The sequence below is a fragment of the Caloenas nicobarica genome, chromosome 1, assembly GCF_036013445.1.
Source record: "Caloenas nicobarica isolate bCalNic1 chromosome 1, bCalNic1.hap1, whole genome shotgun sequence".
Classification (NCBI taxonomy): Eukaryota; Metazoa; Chordata; class Aves; order Columbiformes; family Columbidae; genus Caloenas; species Caloenas nicobarica.
This window is the reverse complement of record NC_088245.1, coordinates 59206503-59225570: the sequence shown is the minus strand read 5'-3', so window position 1 is coordinate 59225570 and position 19068 is coordinate 59206503. Positions and strand designations below refer to the sequence as shown.

Genomic DNA, 19068 nt, shown 5'->3' with positions numbered 1-19068 from the left:
GTATCGTGCTATATGCTCGTTTTTGCAAATTCACCTGCAAATTCATTCTCTCTCCTCCACACACAATCACGGACACAATCTGATACCTACAAAACATCCAGCACTAAAAACATTAAACTGCAGGGGAGCTAGATTCCTTTCTCATTCGAGGGTGCAGAATATTGAACGTACCATCCTACACATCTACTAGCAACCATTATCAAATATCTGCCATCATCAAATACCAGACTAATTTAGGCTTTCAATTTCCATAGCAATCTGTATCCCTGTTCCTTTAGGCTGCATCTAGCCTCTCCCAACCATGCTAATGACTTATTCTGACTTACTCCCATTCTGCCTCCACGTGACCCCTAGGCCAAGTGCTCCCAGGAGTTAACTGATGTTTCTGTACAGCCTGTAATACGAGGAAGAAAGCTGAAGACTGTAAAATCCCAGTGACAGGAGCCATGTTTTTGTTGTACTGTGTGTTGCCGCATGGGGTATGGATCCATCACTGAGACCCCTAGAAACATCATCGGTAATCGCAGGTAAAGAGCAGGTCTCAGGGAGATCAACTCTGGCAAGATCTTGGTCATACATTTGCAGAAGCACTAGTCCACCTGAGTAACTCCTCCCTGGGTTATGGGTTGGAGGCCAAAGAGTGATTTTAGAGAGAGTTTCAGCAGCAGCAGGCACACATATGCACATGTGTGAGAACACCTTCACAGGTCTCATGCTCAGCCCAAGGGCTGGTGGGTTTTACTGTGATTTATTACAACTGCCGCAGTCACAGACATTGATCCGTGCATAGAGACTGTACCCCTCACTTTGGATCAAACTATACTTTCACAAAGCATAACAGGCAGAGGTCACTATCCTCTTCTAATTCCTCTGGGCCCTAGTGTGCCGCAAATAATTATTGTCATCACTATCTACTTGTTAGGACACAAAAGCATCAGCAGGACCAGAGGTGGATCTGTAAGTGCCGAGGAACCAGCATGTCCATGATGGGTCAGGTTCAACCTCAGGCATGGCTGGGAATTGTAGTCTGCAGACAGCATGGGACTGTGAACAGCCTCCGATAGAGTCATGCAAGTGTCTGCCCGCATCTAAATAAAACGAAGACTCCTGCATCAGTAGAGATGATGGGATTTAAGGTAAGAGTTACGTGAGGCTTGTTGAACAGGGACCTCCTGAGCCAGTCAGAGTGAAGAAAGGCAAACCTGGTGGGAAAAAGACTTATCTTTTCTGATCAGGCTGTTTCTTGAGCTTTTTCACCTCTGTCTTGAATCTTTTGCAGTAATGAATGAGCCCTTTAGAAGATGCAGGGGGTAATTTGCCTTTCTCCTGCTTGCCACCTTTGGACAGTTGATTGGAAAGGGCGTGAGGGCTGCATGATGCCTTCAAGGGCAGTACCCCCCAATGTGCTGTTCAGACACGCTTATCTCGGCTCCAGCTGGTCCTGACTCTCCACCAGCGCAGCACATCCACTCAGTTCCTCAGGCAATCATATAGACTTCCAGGAGATCTGCCTGTTCATGTGCATGCATGACTAACCCAATGAAAGCGCTGGACCTGTGACAGCTTAGTAACAGGATTTCACCCTTTCCCATTGACCCGCTGTGGCGGGCACAAGCAGCCAACAACTAACCCTCACTGCCAGCCCAGAGACTTCTCGCTTAAAGAAAGAGGAGGTTGCACCAAAGATGGGGAAGTTGGGCCGCACTCCACACGCCGCGGTCAGGGTCTGAGCCAGGGCCCAGCACTGAAATGGAGAAACAAACTTAACAGCAGACTCAGTTATACTGTTAAGTGGCATTTTTTATTTTATCAGCGCTGGGCAGCTCTGGGGATCACCCTCCATAAGTGCTCCAAAGGTTGGATACTCTTGCATGGCTTATATGTGGGGGACTACGGTGGGTCTGTGGATTCCCTGACAGAGAGCATGAGAACAGAGATCAGACTTGAAGATATTAAGGTGTATCCATGAGAAAGATGGGAGGAAAGGGGTATACAGACATATTAAGGTGTACCCGTGAGAGAGAAGGGAGTAGAAGACTAACATTGATGACAGCAAAATTAGCCAATGAGGTGTTACTACTGCAACTTGTAACCAATAGCAAAAAGACATTTGAGCTGGTAAAAGACTATATAAAAAGCAATAAATGGAGACTGCTGTTTGTACTTAAGAAATTGGACTATGTCATTTGTCCGTCTCAACCGCGACACTTATATTCACATAATTATTACATATGTATTACAATTTTTGAAAATTTTGACATACATCCATACTAAGAAATAATTGATGATGTTAGTTATAATTGTTTAGTTTCTTATTTACAATACATCTATTAATTATTAAATATAAGCTAAGCACTCTGCTCCTAAACAATGTATCACTTAATCTTCTGCCTCCCTCTTGTCATGCAGAGGGATCTAAAACTTGAAAAATACCCCCTCATTTTGCAGGTGGTCAGAAAACATCTATCACGTCGATCGGTTAATGACGGGTATGTCTTTTGTAAGTTAATGACAGCGTACGTTTATGTGGCAGCTTCTCTCCACTGGGCCCGTGCGCTCGCACCAGGGCGGCCGGAGAGGCCCCGGCGCACGGTGCTCCCCACCCCGCCCGCGCTGGGAGCCGCGGGCCGCGGCGGGGAAAGCTGAACGTGTGGCGGCTGCGGCGCCGAGGCCGTGCGGCCCGGTGCGGGGCGGCGGCGCCCCCGGCCCCGCTCACACCCCGGGGCGGCCCTCCCCGCCTGGCGCCGCCAGCGACGCGCTCGGCAATCCCGCACCCCGCCTTCTCCCCCGGCCCGCCGGAGCCACGTTGGATGCGCTCGGCGCTCGGCTGGCTGCCCCTGGCCCCGGCGACGCGGGGAGCGTCCCTTTTCTCTTTCTCCAAGATGGCGGCCGCGGGCGGCGGCGGCGCCGAGTGAGACGGCCGCGGTGTCTCCTCGCCCTGCGGCTCGGCACCGGCGGGCCGGCAGACCCTGTCACCGCTGGGCGGCCGCGGCACGCCCGGGCCTGCTGCAGGGGCGGAGCCGCGGGCTGGAGCGAGGCCGGAGCCCGCTGGGGTGAGAGGGCGCGCGGGCGGGAGCGGGGCGGCCCAGCCCGCTTCAAACGGCGGCGGCGGGTCCGGGGGCGGCGGCGCGCATGCGCGGGGACGGGCCCCAGGGTTTTCCCCTCCGCAGCGCTCGGGGGTCCCGTTGGGGCCCGACTGCCCCTGCCGGGCCCGCGGCCTCCTGGCTCCTCCAGGTCGCCCTCCGCTTCCACCCGCGGGCTGTGCGGCCGCCCCTGGGGGACCGAAGTGGCCCCTCAGTTCAGGAAGGACCGGGAACTGCTGGAGAGAGTCCAGCGCAGGGCAACAAAGATGATGAAGGGAGTGGAGCATCTCCCGTATGAGGAAAGGCTGAGGGAGCTGGGGCTCTTTAGCTTGGAGGAGACCGAGGGGTGACCTCATTAATGTTTATAAATATGTAAAGGGTGGGTGTCACGAGGATGGAGCCAGGCTCTTCTCAGTGACAACCAATGATAGGACAAGGGGCAATGGGTACAAACTGGAACACAGGAGGTTCCACTTAAATATGAGAAGAAACTTCTTCTCCATGAGGGTGACAGAACACTGGAACAGGCTGCCCAGGGAGGTTGTGGAGTCTCCTTCTCTGGAGACATTCAAAACCCGCCTGGACACCTTCCTGTGTAACCTCATCTGGGTGTTCCTGCTCCAGCGGGGGATTTGGCTGGATGATCTTTTGAGGTCCCTTCCAATCCTTGACATTCTGTGATTCTGTGAAGTGCCGGGCTCTCTGTCGAGTCCAGGGAGCTGCACAAGGGCAACACGGGGCTTCGATCCCACAAGCATTAAGGAAGGAGAGGCGTGAGGAGGGAACTTCTGCACCGAACCTGTGCGATTATCGCAGAAACCGAGGAATCTGAAGCAGGGAAGCCTAATCAGGATTTATAGGATGAGACAACTCAGGGATGTGCTTTGTATTTGCAGGGTTAGAGGCCTGGGTTGTAAGCCCCTTTGGGCCTTATCTGCCAACCGTTAACCTGCCAAGCAGATAAGGTTGAAAAGGAGAGTAAAAGTTGTGCGTGTAACCATAAGCAAATCTTAGCTTCTCCAAGTCATCCGTTCATGAATGACTGTCTTCAGCCTTGTTTTGCTGAGCAGCATCTGGATTAGGCTCTGGTCTCGTTGAGCTCAATTCTTTAGTATCATGTGTGTTCCCACTGAAGTCCATGTGACAACTGAGAGCCAAACATCACGAAATGATGACAATCTGATTCAAGATTGTGAGCCCACAAGTGGCAATATGTTCTTTTTTATTGTAAAGTGTATTGTATTGTAAAGCTCTCATGTCCATACATAAAATTTGTCTACAAATTGCTGTGCTTGCTACCAACAATGTATAGTGGTCAGAATATTGACTTGAAACATTTGGTGGCAGATGATTTCCTAAAACCTGATGAAATAACGTATATTCCTATGAAATTAAACATACATCTCCTGTGTACCTGCAAGCTTGATTTATTTGGGACTTTGTTGTTTCACTGAAGTAACTAGGATGAATATGTTGGACATTCTCAACCTCAGTAAATTATTTATAAATCTGAGGTATGTGCAGGGGTGCACAAGCACAAGTTCCCTGCTTTCCAGGTTTTCAAATGTAGCTTTGGTGTGGAAAGATGACTGTGACAGCTAGTAAGAGAAGCTGCATGGTCTTTGTGGTTGAACACTTACAGATGTGTGCACAAACACACCAAATCAGTTAGATTGAATTGCTTATGAGAAGAAGGCCAATCTTTTCATATTAAGCTGGTCTCTGACTGAAGAAAAAAAAACTGTTTACTCTGAGGGAACCAGAGTGTAGCTATTGCATAAAGGCACTGTCCTGATGTATGCCAGCAGCTGTGGAACATAATGACTCAGAGAAGGCCTGAAGCTTGGGGGCTGACAGGAGTTCAGGTGCTGTGGAAGCCCCAGCGAAAAGGAGCACTTTCTTCCATTCTCTCAGGCTGGCATTCGGAATGGCTGCAGTGGTAGTGTCAGGAAACACATCAGAGGGATGCACGCCTTCGCTACAAAATGAGCAGTTATTTAGTTCAAAACATTTGAAATAGTTCTTTTGTAGCACAATTATTCCCACCTGGTTTCTTCTATTCCTTCACTTCATCTGAGATTCAAGGGTTTGGACTTTCTTTTTAAACATGCCACTCTTTGCTACACTGGCTCCTGACAAAAATGGTTTTGACACAAGTTCGAGTGCAGTTTTGAATGTCATGAAAATGAAACTCAGCTATCTTGTTCACCCTCTTTCTATTTTTGTAAATAAATTACTTCAGTGATTTGGAGATTTTCCAAGGAAGAGGTGATCTTATTATGTGTTTAAAATAATAGAAGAACATAATCCAATTTAATTTTAAAGAATAGTCTGTGAAGCCTGAGGAGTGAGCATGAACTGATGAGAAGGTAGACTCCTTTCCCACTGCCTGCTAGAGAATCTTCACTTGGTTCAGAGGAAGTTTCACATTTTACATCGTGATTCTTCTTTATGGGAGGGTTATTTTCATTCTCTCTTTCTCAGACCTTTTCCTGTAGATGGGAACGGGGCAAGGAGCCCAGACGTGGCAACGCATTCTCAGGCTCCTGCAGGACCACCATGGCTTATGATGACTCCAAGAAGAAAGAAGGTATGACTGCTTCATAATCTCAGAGGGAGTTGCCAGAAAAAAAAAAAAGAGTACCCTCTGCAGCTTTTGCCAGGCCATGGAGTCAGAGTGAGAAAGGGAGCTAGTCTGCTGTGGAGCCCTTAAATTTAGTCTGGCCACGTTGCTGGAGGATCACAAGCCCTTGACTTTCAGGTGTACAGAGCTGGGATTAGAACTTGGGCGAAACGGGTGGTGTTTCCTAATGCAAACACCTTGTTTGGAAACTCTGCCACTGCAGCCTTTCTTCCTGCCAGGTCAGTGGAAGCATAAACCAGAGATGGGGATATGTTTTGTCGTGGTAATATTGCTAAGAGCAGTTGTATAGAAGGGTTAGAAATGGAATCTTGAGTGATTGTGTTACAGCGTCATAGCACTGAGCCCCATCCCTGTGGTCAGAGAGTACAGATTGTTACCTTTTAGGCCCCTGTGCTGCTTGTGTTTTGTGCATTATTCTGTGCCAGTGTGTGCTGTTATCTTATTTTGTGCATAGTCCACATGTCTATCATTCCTTAATGGGGTACTTCATTTCTTCCTTTTGTTCCCCATTTAACATAAATCTTAGAGTTCCTAGAGAGCGATCGAAGTGTTGATGACGTCGGGCTGGCAACTGGCAGGATACAGCGAGAGAAAAAGCGCTCTTACAAGGATCTGCTGCAAGAGGGAGACGAGACAGTGACTCAGGTCAGGAAGCTCTCTGAGAAAAAGTTGAAGGTGTAAGGGTATGTGTAAAGCTAGTAATGTGATGGGTGGGTTTATTCTTTTTTATGTAGAAATGCATGTAGAAGACAGCAAGAGCAGCTAATCGTGTCTTGTATTGTTCAGTAATTTTCCTGGGGAAAAGGTCAGTCTCAATTACAAGTGATACTGATTTTTCTGGCCTCAAAAAATAGGGTAATAGGGTACTGCCCTAGTCTTGGTGTAGAACCTTGCAAGTTTTAAGGTAGCATGAGTAACTTTTTACACCAAAAAAAAGGATTTTTAGAATTTATGGTTTATAAATAGCCAGCAACGGATGAGTATAATGTTAACTGATGCGCTGTTGTCTTCCCGATTCTGCAGACAGCCTGAAACGATAGCTCTTGAGAGGTATGAACTTGCCCTATTCACGTCTTTGGGGCCTTAACTCTGAAATCACATAGTGGCAACTTAAGTTTCTTGAAAACTTTCCTCTTTGAGCTAAAATTTCCACTGTTAGCTCAAAGGTGACTATCTTGTGATTGCTTTTATTTTTTTTTTTTATCTGGAAAACAAGTTCTAGTTGAAAATGAAAATCTTCTACCACACAGATGGAATTCCGTAGAGAAGCTTCATTTTTAGACCATAAACTGGTCAAGAGACATATAATAATTGTGTGACATGAGATATTAAGGTCAATTTTTGGGCCCATCATTTTAATTGTCACCTCTCTGTACTTCCTTTCACTTATTTTATCTTCTTCAGCATATTAAACATGAACTGCTCACCTTCATTTTCAAGGCTTGACAGCCTGTGCATGCTTAGTTATTTCTTAGCTTTATTAAGAGGTAGATGTCTATCTTTTGTCAACTCATAAGCTGATCTCCAAGTGCTGGCTCTCATTGCCCATTTAACACTTCCAAATATGCTTTTTCAATTTTTCTTGTGTATTGCTCCACTCACCTCGGGGGAGCTCCCTGTAGAGATCTGTCTTTCAGTTTCCTTATAGGCCTGTTGTGCTGCAATGCCTACAGAAAGCTTGATGCCAGTTAGGTGGCTGATGTGCTGAAACCAATCCCGACTAATACCATTTTTTTGTATTCTCCCACCTTTCCGTACTATGCTTTTTGTCTCTTACTTTAAACCTACACTGTGGGCTCTTGGGAACAGAGTATGTTTGCTTGTTTTAGCACCTAGAATAATGATCCTGGTTCATACCTAGGGTTCCTTGATGTTACAGTAGTACAAATAACTCTTGATATCTCCTACAAATTGCTATCTATGCCAGTAACCCATGTGAATCTCATATTGTTTCCCTCTTGTTGGTTAACAACTTTTTTCTTATTATTCTAGGACAGTGACCTTTTTCCAGGGACAGAGCCTCACAAAAAGAAGAGAAAGCACTCCTCCGATGAGTTCTGCTACAGAGGTAAGATAACAATCAGGCAGGGGAAGGGCCTAACAGATCATGACTTTGAAGAAAGGCTGCTGTTAAACCAGTGCCTTCGAGCTTTGTGGTTAGCACTTCATGGGGGGAAAGTACATCAACCTGTCTTAGGACAAGTAATCAGAAACCTGACACTGATCAACACCAAACAGCAAAAGATTAGGGAATGATATTTTCAGAGTCTAGGTTAAGAAGTTGCCATTGTTGGGGACAGAGATCTTCCACCCCCTTTTCATTGACAGGTTGTAGTTTTCTAACCCGTGCCTTCCCTTCTGGCATTTGCACTTCTGTTTTCCGTGTTGCATTTTAGGCTGTAATTTTACTTGTAGATAGTATTACTTTCTCTGAATTTATAAAGATAGAGTGCATCAAGGTGATAAATAAATGCTTTTGGGTTCAATTTAGATACAGAAGCATTATTCTCACAATTAATAAGCTGGCCAGAAAATGATGGTTCTGTTCATAAAAGCTTAACAGGTTTAAGATTTAATTTTGGCCCAATGAAAAGAGAAAGCCAAGCTGAAATTTTTCAAAATCTGTTTTCAGAATTAAAAAGCTTGTATTTTCAGTTCATTGGTCTCACCTTGGCTAAAAATGGCACAAAAACCTTGCACTTGAGATGTAATTTCAGGCTAAGTAAGATACATTTTCATCAAAATACGTTGTTTCACAATAGAATACAGAGTTTGACAAAACTTCAAGAATTTTCCTACTCTGTCTTCCTGCCTCAAATTGTTTGACCAGCTCAGGCATTACAGCTCCTGAATCATGTCAGTAAGGCCATGCTGAGCTGGCTACAAACTTCAGAGATCTTCTGTTTAAACCAGGATGCAAATTCGTTAGCTGTAATCATAAGTCTTGCAAGATTCCCATTTCTCTTCTTTGGGCTAGCATAATGCTGTCTTTAAGGGAATCAGCTTGGTGTACTTTTCTCTCGACTTTTTTCAGGTGTTTCACCTTTGGATCTACCATCAAAGAAGAAGAAAAAAACAGTTTCTAGCCCATCCTCAGCTGACACAACCATGGATTTACTCAAGACTGCCACCTCACCTTTGTCCACAAGCTCAAAGTCTTCAAAGAAAACCTCTGAGAAATCATCTTATTCTTCCTCTGGCCATTCCGAAAGCAAAAAGGAGCACCACAAGAAGAAGCTGAGTGGGAGCAGTGGGGAGCACTCAGTGGACGATGGCAGCTTCCACAAATCTAAAAAAATGAAGCCTCTCTACGTGAACACAGAGACACTTACTCTTCGTGAACCTGATGGCTTGAAGATGAAGCTCATCCTTTCACCAAAAGAGAAAAGTAGCGCAGCAGATGATGACTCTTTCTCCTATTCTTCAGCACCAGCAGCTGCAAAGAAATCTTCAAAGAAATCAAGTCGAGATGAGCAAGGCTCATTCCTTCTGGGTCACGAACTGCAGAGCTTCCTGAAGTCATCTCGGAAGAAGCACAAACCACATCCAGACGCACATCCACCTTCTGAGAGTTTTGGTGCTGACACCTCCCTTTACTCAGAGGGTCATGGGAGCGAATATGAGGTTTCAGGTATGGAGGCACCACCAGAATCTGGTTCCTCATCTGGTGGGGAGTTGGAGGCTGGAGAGCTAGTGATAGATGACTCCTACCGGGAAATCAAGAAGAAGAAGAAGTCAAAAAAAAGTAAGAAGAAAAAGGACAAGGAGAAACACAGAGAAAGGAAGCACTCTAAGTCTAAAAGAAGTTCTGGACATGCTCCTGTGGCAGTAGCAGAAGCAACAGTGTCACCACCACCACCTCCTCCCAGTACCCACTATGTTCTTCCTCCACCTCCTCCTGCCATTTTTCATTCAGATGGTCAAAGTGAGAAGAGAAGGAAAAAGGAAGACAAGGAGAAGGACAGATCTGAGAAATGGGAAAAGGACAGGGAAAAGGAAAAGGAAAGAGAAAAGGAAAAAGAAAAAGACAGAGAAAAGGAAAGAGAACGGGAGAAGGAAAGAGAAAGAGAAAAGGAAAGAGAAAGAGAAAAAGAAAAGGAAAGAGAGAAAGAAAAGGAAAGAGAAAAAGAAAAGGAAAGAGAAAGAGACAAAGAAAAGGAAAGAGAAAGGGAAAAAGAAAGAGAAAGAGAAAGGGAAAAGGAAAGAGAAAGAGACAAAGAAAAGGAAAGAGAAAAAGTAAGGAAAACTTAGAGGGAAAGTAGAAGTTGGGTGATGGGTAATGGTGAATTACAAGGAACGTTAAATTGAAACAGATAACTAATAACGAGATCAATGGTTTCACTGAAGCTTGTTTGTAAAAATGTGTCAGTCACTGTGACTTCTGTTTGTAGCAAAATTAATATATATCATTCTGGTTTTGTGTCACAGGCAGTCTTTAGCCAATAGAGGATCTTCGAAAAGGTGATACTTAATTTGCTTTTTATAGGTTATATAACAAACACAGCTACGTCATTTTCTAAAGCAACCAGTTCTAGCTATTGCCAGGCAGACTTGGACTAGTAATCCATCATCATGGTTCCTGTAAAAAGGAATCGAGCTGCAACATGAAAAGTGAAGATATTTACCCATTTACTCCTGTATTCAAATGAAATTCTAATTCTTACAGACTACCACATTCCCAGTTTTGTCCTGCACTCATAAATTCAGTTTTCCATGGTTGGTGTATAAGAATATAAGTAGGAGAAATGGTAGCTAGCATATGAATGAGTTTACAGGTGATAGCACTGCAGCGGTGTAAATGGGGAAAAGCAGTTTTCTGTTTGTTCAGAGAGACAAGAGTTGCTTTGTGTCAGGAAATGGGCAGACGTAGCCCAAATTTGTGCAGCCATTATTCTGTTCTGTTTGGTAAGTTTTCTCTGATCATAGCTCAGCAACTGCTTATGCCTCTGCTGTCAGTGTACTTATACTGTATTTTCCTGCCAGTTTGAAGTGTTTTGTAAGGATGCAAAGAATGGAACAAAACACCATGATGAGGACTGAATTGTTTTGACAAATCTATGATAAGTACTGTGAATAGTGATAGATAGTTCTGAGATATATTAACAGAGTTGTATGTTGATCCTAAGATTTAGAATAGCAAGTTGTAACTTATGAATGAAAAGCATCGATAAAGTTGTTGTAAGATTAGCCTTGTACTAAGGCTGGTTCTGGCTCGTTCCTATGCTTTCATAAACTCCAAATTCAGCCAGAACATGTAAAACACTGCTTTTTTAGGTTCCTGATCTAAGCACCACAACTTTCTTTAAATCTTCAATAAATGCCAAGTTCTTATTAAATTCAAGTAGGTCACATTGTAATTAAAAATCTTTGTTTTCTTTTCTTCTTCTGACTAGCCAAAGAAGAAAAATATGTCTGCCTACCAAGTGTTCTGTAAGGAATATCGTACAACTATTGTGTCTGACCACCCTGGAATAGGTGAGAAAGTAATGTAGCCTTCCCTTCTCTTGATTATACACTAGCCAGGTTAAGTAGCAGAACATACTGTCTCTGTTAAAGAATCTGCCAATTTTCTTTGAATAAGAGGTGGCAAAGGGACAGGAGCAGATTTCATTGTTTTATGATTGCATTTTAACCAAGCTGTGAATCTGGATAAAGAAATTATTAGCTCTTTCTTATTTTACTTAAAGAGTTATCTTCATTGTCTCACTTTTCTGTAAATGCACATGTGACCGTATATTCCCAGTATGAGCTTTTTTTTTTTTCATTTTAAACAGTAATGGGAATGCATACTGGCAATCATTTTCAGGACAGTGTGGAGAATTCCACTTGTGGAATGGATTGCTTCCTAAAGGTGTATGCATAAGCCAGTATATTTCCTATGTTCTCTCCATGATTTATTATTTCATTTGTTTCAAACATTTGTTTTAAACATTTTTCTTCTTTCCTTCTGCCAGATTTTGGAGAGCTAAGTAAAAAACTGGCAGAGGTGTGGAAGCAGCTACCTGAGAAGGATAAACTGGTGAGTGTGTGTGAGATGTTTTTGTAAAATTATTTCTGTGAACTAGGTGCTTAGGTCAGAATATGCTGGCAACATGGCTACCATACCTTGAAAGATGCTACCTATGTTCCCGAAGTATGGAAACCTTGCCCTTGTGATCATAAAAGCATCCGTTTTCTTCTCATGGCATTGCTTCACCAGTTAGCTACATAACGTCAGTGTGCCTCCAGGTTCTGGCGTCAGGTAACAGAATTACCTAATGTTACAAATCTCTCTTTTCATACCGTGGTAACTGCAGATCTGGAAACAGAAAGCTCAGTATCTCCAACACAAGCAGAATAAAGCAGAGGCCACCACCGTGAAGAGAAAGGCGTCAACTTCAGATGGGGCGCCAAAAATCAAAGGTAATTGGTGCACTTTATTTGCTCTGGTCTTCTTTCTTGGCCAGGGAAGAGAGCGTTGCCTGTGGAATAAAGAATGAAGGTCCTTTCCTGCTTCACACCCGTACCTGCTTTCTCAGAAGTCTTGACCTTAACTCATCATATTACTCAAAAACAACATTTCTGTAAGAGTGAGAATGACATCAGCGTTTTTTTTAAAAAAAATTCCTTGTCTAATTTGTAGGATGGTATTGTTTTTAGTAGTTCAGGAATTGAAATGTGAATCAAGAACAGGCAGCAGGGAAGTTCTAGTGGGATTAGCTTGCTGCAAGAGGAAAAAGGGTTGTTCTTGGCTTGGTATCTTTGTTTACCAAATCTCCTGGATTGTATTTAGCTGAGGTAGACGCTTTGCACACATAAAAGGAAAGTTTTGACTCCAAAGGCCACAGGACCAGCTCCACATACCTGTTTAAGTACCTCATGCCTTGGAGATTTGAGCTTTACTAAGTCAATAGGCTTGTAAGTAAAAGAATGAGAGAATATGGAATTTTAATTTGTGCGTTTCCAGCTTCTCCGACAGGAGTGGTTTCCCCTCATAAAAAATCCCCCACCAGCACTGTGGTGGTATCCTCCTCACCAGCCAAAGTCCCTGAAACAGATCCTATTGATGTAGCTGCACACTTACAGCTGTTGGGTGAATCTCTGAGCCTCATTGGACACAGACTGCAGGAAACAGAGGTGAGTCTCTAACCAGCAATGTCACAGTGGTGTCAAGTAATCTACACATAGGATTGGGGGACATTGTTATTTTATTTTACTTAAAAGCTTAGCCAATGCTTTTCTGTTAGGAAGATAAATTAGAGATGGTGTGTTTTGTTTCTTTGATGAATTGCTGTTTCTTTTCAGTGAAATAAAAAGCCTTCTTTCTCAAAGACAGATAGGTCCTTTGCAGCTCTAGGTCCTTGAAGGCAATTCTTAAGTTCAACAGGCTCTTCAGTCTTTCCTTACTTTATGTTCACCTTGGATCTGTTACTTCCAGTTTCCGTTACTGTTTCAAGCCTTCTTAGAAAACCGTCAGAGAAGGCGTTTGCCAAGATAGTTTTGCATGTCCTGTTGTTTTCTGGCAGTATCATATTGCCAGTGCTTTGGATAGGGGCCACTATTGTTTCAACTTACCTGATAACGTAGAAGATGTCGTATTTTAATGGTTTCCTACAGTTAGATGAGAATGATTGTATGCAGGTGTGCATGTGCACACACACACATCCCACCCCACCTACCAAGCCTGTAAGGAGAGCACATATTTGGCTCAAACAATATCATTGAATTTTATGGGTAATGTGATCATCTCATCCCACTATGCTTGCTTGTTGTATCAGCAGTAAAATAAAATGTGCTTGCATTTTGTTTCTGGTATGACCGATTGAGGTCATTCTTCAGAGGAACAATCACATTGAAATCTTCCCCGTTGCAGCAAGGCAGGCAAACAAATTCCCTTTCCTGATAGTGTATCAGTAACTAAAACATTTGTTACAGACTTAGCATTTCTTTAGACTTCAATAGTAAAACAACTATTGTCTTTAGGACTAATGTAGCTGACAAAATAGGTGGTACAAAATGGTAAAGGAATTGCATTACAAAAATGGTGGAATTAAGTGTTTCGTGCAACTGACAAGTTCTGACCTTTTCTGATGTTCCCTACTTTTTTCCTATACCAGTATGTTGCCTACTGAATCCTTAAATTTTTTGAGCCAGCAGTCTCTCTGTGAAGTTCATGGCATAGCATCATTACTGTGTAAATTATGAAAGTGGACTAGAGGAGCTCAAGAGTGAAGATACTTGTGTCTGCATGAGAACCAATACGGTTGTGGAAGAACCGTAATTTCCACTACTCATTCCTATGCATTTTTTCTTCCCTTACTTCCAGGGAATGGTGGCTGTTTCAGGAAGTTTGTCAGTACTTCTAGATTCAATCGTCTGTGCTTTGGGCCCGTTAGTGTGTCTGACCACGCAACTACCCGAGTTGAATGGCTGCCCCAAGCACGTTTTGGTGAGTTCCTTGTAGTTATTTCCATTCTAGCACTGTTAATTTCAGTAGAGTCCAGCTAGAGTTTTTGATGAATCAGTCTTACGATGTGATTATAATTCCAGTACAACACAAAAATTGTTTTGGTCGTAGACTTTTATAGAGGAATATTTCTTGAAATTCTTTGAAATGTTACTGTTGTAAGGTATTGTGCAACTTTTTTCTTTCCGGTGGCAGCTGACTTAATAGTTGTACCATTGATTGCAGCATGTGTAGATCCTGTTTTAATGACTGAATCAATCCATCCAAATCAAATAGAAGTGCCTGTATACATACATTTTGAAATCTCTAATTTTCCACTGAAAAATAAAAAGCACCTTCCAGCTGCTCTGTTATCACACAACATGTTTTTCCTTTAGTAGCATGAAAAATTTGTGATCTCAGGATTCCTGATGTGATGGAGTACGGCCTTTTACGTGTGGCTGTAACCTTCTCCAAGGAAAGAAAAATAGTCTCTGTTTTAAGGAACTGCATAACTGCAGGTTCTTTTCCACCTTAAACTACATCTTCTATTGAGCCCTGATTTAGCAAGGCATCTATGTAGTGTGATGTAGACATAGATGAAGATGGCAGCAGCATAAAAGAAATCAGGAGTCAGACCTCCAGCAGGAGACATGAATAAAGCAGAGAAGGAGAGGAGCAGAAATGAAAAATAAATATATAGTCTGCAAAAGTTAAGAGGTTAAAAACTAATCTGGCAGGGAGAACAAAAAAGGGATAAGAATTGGCATGTCGTAATAGGGCAGCCCAGGCACTGATTCATTCTGAAAAAGAACTATTAACAAGAACAACAAAGATGACAGCTTAGGCTGTGTGCTCCCACAAACTGGCTGTCTGCACAAAAGCTGCGTCAGTGGGGTGTTCCCTCCTGAGCCCTGGAAGAACATCCTATGCTTTTTTTCCTTCTTGCTTGCCAAGTGCATTCAGAGCAATGACGGCACATGACTAATGGTGCGTTTATTGGAAACTTGATCAACTTATTGTTATAAGGAGCAGTGAAGCTTTAGGTGGATTAAGGCACTTGTCCTTCACTTCTGAAAACTGGTATTCAGACTTGAATAATAAATTATTCTGAGTTTTACCATCAGATACATAACGACAGCAGTAGTTTAAGACATGGATAAAATTGTCAGTGGTCGTGTTGCATGTGGGATGCAATTTATGTTTTCAGTCAGTAGGTGGCATTGTTAAATTCCAGAATCACAACTGGTGCAGATCCAGCTCCTCTGTCTTTAGCAATTAAAAGGTGGTGTTCTTAAGGCCTTCTTCAGCCATCCAGCCACAAGCTTGAGCTTACTGAAATACTGCATTTGAAGAATGTGCAGATAGTATACTGCTGAGTTTTGTTTTCTGATGTGCACAAGAAGGACTTTTACTCTCAGAGCCGTATTATATTTTTGGAAAGAAAACTGGAGGGTACTTCTTTTTTCCATCTGACACCCTATTAATGGGTGTATTTGAGGGTTTTGTCTTTACTTGTACACTACAGAATTTAATAAAGGACTTGTGAGTGTAAAGTCAAGTAATTTATTTTTTATATGCTACAACTTTGATCACTTTGCTCAAGTCCTTTATCACTAGTCTTTCCTGTGATTGATGTGATATGGTTGATGTGGCTTCTTTCATATTCAGAGACAAGAGTATGAGGTTTGTAAGGAGGAGGTCACTTGAGGAAAGCTTCAAGCACTTTCATTGTTTCCATGTGTTTACAAATAGTGAGTGTTAACTTACATTTCCAAAATATGGAAATAAGCCTAGCAGTGGTGGTGATGATGACACAGATTTGTTTGTTTCATAATAGGATAACTTGTAAGACAAGTGAACTTGCTTAGTACCCTCATCTGTGTAGTTTTTTAAGGATTTTGAGTCATTACTTAACACTAAAAAAACCTGAATTTCTTTTCCCAGTCAAACACACTAGACAACATCGCCTACATCATGCCTGGACTTTGATGGGAGAGGATCCTGGGATGTACTCAGCCTCTGCGTAACTGACTTGTGTACACATGCACTACACCGGCACTCCAAAAGGGCTCCGTGTGTAGAGTTTTTAAGTTTTATATCTGTATAGTATAGTACTATAGTATAGTAGTAGGACTGTACCTATTTGACTTCTATTTTATGAAAGGTTGTGACGTTAAGCTGAGAAGACCCTTTTGTGTTGGTTAATGAAATGTCCTCCAGTCTGGAAGTATTTTGAATGAACAATTCAGAAAGCTTTTGAGATACTCGCCTTAAATTCAGATCCTTTAGTGGGGGAAGCAGCCAGAGAATGGACTTTTCAATATAAAGAAAAAAAAAAAGTCACCGTGAGAGCAGTCATTGAAACAGGTGGCCCAGAGAGGCTGTTGACTCTCCATCCTTGATGATATTCAAAAACTGAATGAGCAGCCTGTTCTCTTTGGACTTTCTTTAAGCAGGGGGATGGACCAGATGAGCTCCCGATATCCCTTCCAACCTAAACTATTCTGATATTCTATGGGCAGGTAGAGATAATATATTTTGGACCAAGGAATAGTATTGAACTCTTCACCAGCCCTATTTCTAACTGGTTTTCAGTATAAAATCTGCTTCTTGAGGGGAGAGCTGGATAGCCGATCAAAGATACCTCTTGGTCACTTCTTCTGACCGCCCCTCTTCAGTCAGTAATAACTTAAATTTGTCAGCATCAGCTGGCTGGTCTGGTAGCTGGCATTTGAAGTAAAGTGGAAGATGACAACTAATTTAATATTTTCTTGTGGACTTGCACCCAAATTGTCTTTAGGACAATCTATCAACCAACTGCATTGGCTTGAGAGAATGAACCTCCTGCTGATTTTTCCAGGGCATGATTCAGCCTGCTTTGATGGAGAGGGGCGTGGAAGCAGATTGGGAAAAACTTGGGATTGCTTCTGCCCATCTTGCAGCTGTTCTGTGAACAGACAGCTTTGGTTTCCGAGGTGGCTGATCCCCCATCCCTTTCACCAGCACTACTGAAAGAGCCGTGGTGCTGCTGCGAAGCAGTGACTGATGACCAGTTTGAAGCAGTTACGGCTGTGTAAGGCACATGTGGGTTGACTGGACCGATTCCCCTTCCAGCCACATACTTGGTGTTTGTTTTCTACTGCTCTAGAAGAGGAGCCGCAGGAGAGCACTTGATTCTCATAGGGGCTTTCGTCTGTCTGTATGTACATGTATGTGGTGTTCATATCATATGTATTTAACTTTTACAGATATCTGTAACAGATTTTAATTTATCCTGTATTTTTCTCTGTGTGTGTATATATATACATATTTTAAAAGCAAAAATCCCTCCCTCCACCGACAGTGCGTGGAAAATATGAATCAAGTTTGCCTCACCCCGCTTCCTGCAGGAATCAGCTATGTGTGTCGTAGTATGATGTTGTATGGGGAAACACTAGGAAGATTTTAAGTGTTTGTAGAAACAGGCTATCATTGAACTACAATGTGGCTCTAGCCTTTCCAGCCTTATAGAAGTTTTTAAGTGACAGAAGAGCACTTATTTACATCAAATCTGAAGTGTAGCTTCTGTTTTTCAGGGCAGTTGAAAGCGAGCTGTCCCTCATTGTGGCTGGGCCCCAGATCATATTTAAATTAAATCCTCAGTTGTGCGGGAGGGTTTTTATCCCCATGCCTCTTTACCATGTATTCCCCAGCTGTGCCTGTACAAGGTAGCCAATCTCTTACAGAGCTTTTCTCAGTGCACTGTTAGATTTTCTCAGACAGCAGAGGAGGCAGAAGGTTCTCAGGCCACCTTACAAGTTCTCAATGCAAGCCTCAGACCTGAGTGTACATGTTTTAACAACATATGACTAATCCCAGTGAGCCTGGAATTGGGAAGGGCCCTGGAGGGACGCAGCCTGATCCCGCTTCGGGTCCTGGCCCGTACTAAAGCATCTGCTCTTGGGAGCGGCACAAAATAACTGGTTCTTTCCAGCCCCTTGCAGTTGAGAGCGTTGTGGTGCAGGGGTAGATCTGCTCGCTAAGGAACAGAAGGGGATCAGCTTTACCTTTGTCGTCTCTATGATGGAAAACTCTTGAAGAGTTTGAAAAACAACCCTGGTGTATTGTATTTTTATTTAAAATTTGTACACTTTGTATAATCTGTATCTTGTGGTATTTGGTACTAGAGGGAAGACTTTGGCAAGACTTAGCAGTTTTTGTATTTTTGTTATTTCCTTGCTGTTTGATCCAGATTACGTTACACTTATACAAAGAAACTTTTTTGTACTGTACTTACAATATATTTTTTTTTTTACGTTTGGAGTACTGTCATTCATTTCTGGCATGCACTGTGTTTTTTGCAACTGTCGTTACTACTGTTACAGCACGTAGTGTTTCTCAGCAGAACACGTCCAATTCCAAACTCGTTAAACTCGGTTTGCAGGCCAGCTATGCTGCTTCCAGTAGCACAGTTCACCCGCAGTATCACCCGGAGAATACTGACGATTTGGGGCCCTTTCTGGAAGGGAGCCGCACTGCAGATAGCACCGGGGCACTTTTCCTCCCTGCTGCCCCCCCTCCCACTCGTTGAGAACCGCACGGGGGACCCGAGCCAGCGACACCGGACGGCGTTCGATCGTGATTTGCGTTGGTGATTCGCGCGTCCCCGCTGCCGGGGTCCGCGTGTGGGCGGTTGCAGCCCCGGCTCGGGCGGGGCGGCGGCTCAGCCCGGCGCAGGACGCGGAGCTTCGCCCGGACCCGCTGCGCTCCGGCTCGGGGTTACAGACAACGACGCGCCCGTCACCGCGGGCTCCGTGTCTCCGGGTACCGCCCTCACCCGCGGATTTTCCGCAGCGGCGCACCGCGCCCGCAGAAGGCGGCGGCTCCCGGTTCCTACGGGCCGGCGGGAGCGGGGACGCCCCGGCAGCAACACG

General features: G+C 43.6%; 1 protein-coding gene across 2 annotated transcripts; it reads left to right on the top strand.

The window, feature by feature from the left end:
* Positions 1-2889: 2889 nt before the first annotated feature.
* Positions 2890-18449, top strand: HMGXB4 (HMG-box containing 4). Of its 2 annotated transcripts, XM_065658444.1 has the most exons (11): positions 2927-3053; positions 5568-5673; positions 6254-6372; positions 7720-7795; positions 8762-9963; positions 11121-11202; positions 11682-11746; positions 12024-12129; positions 12674-12843; positions 14033-14155; positions 16100-18449. In XM_065658444.1, exons 2-11 carry the CDS (start codon positions 5643-5645, stop codon positions 16142-16144), a joined length of 2019 nt encoding a protein of 672 aa, XP_065514516.1. In that variant the 5' UTR covers positions 2927-3053; positions 5568-5642; the 3' UTR covers positions 16145-18449. The 2 variants fall into 2 exon arrangements, with proteins under 2 accessions (XP_065514517.1, XP_065514516.1); XM_065658445.1 differs by lacking the exon at positions 5568-5673 and having other exon boundaries at positions 2890-3053.
* The last annotated feature ends 619 nt before the right edge of the window (positions 18450-19068 follow it).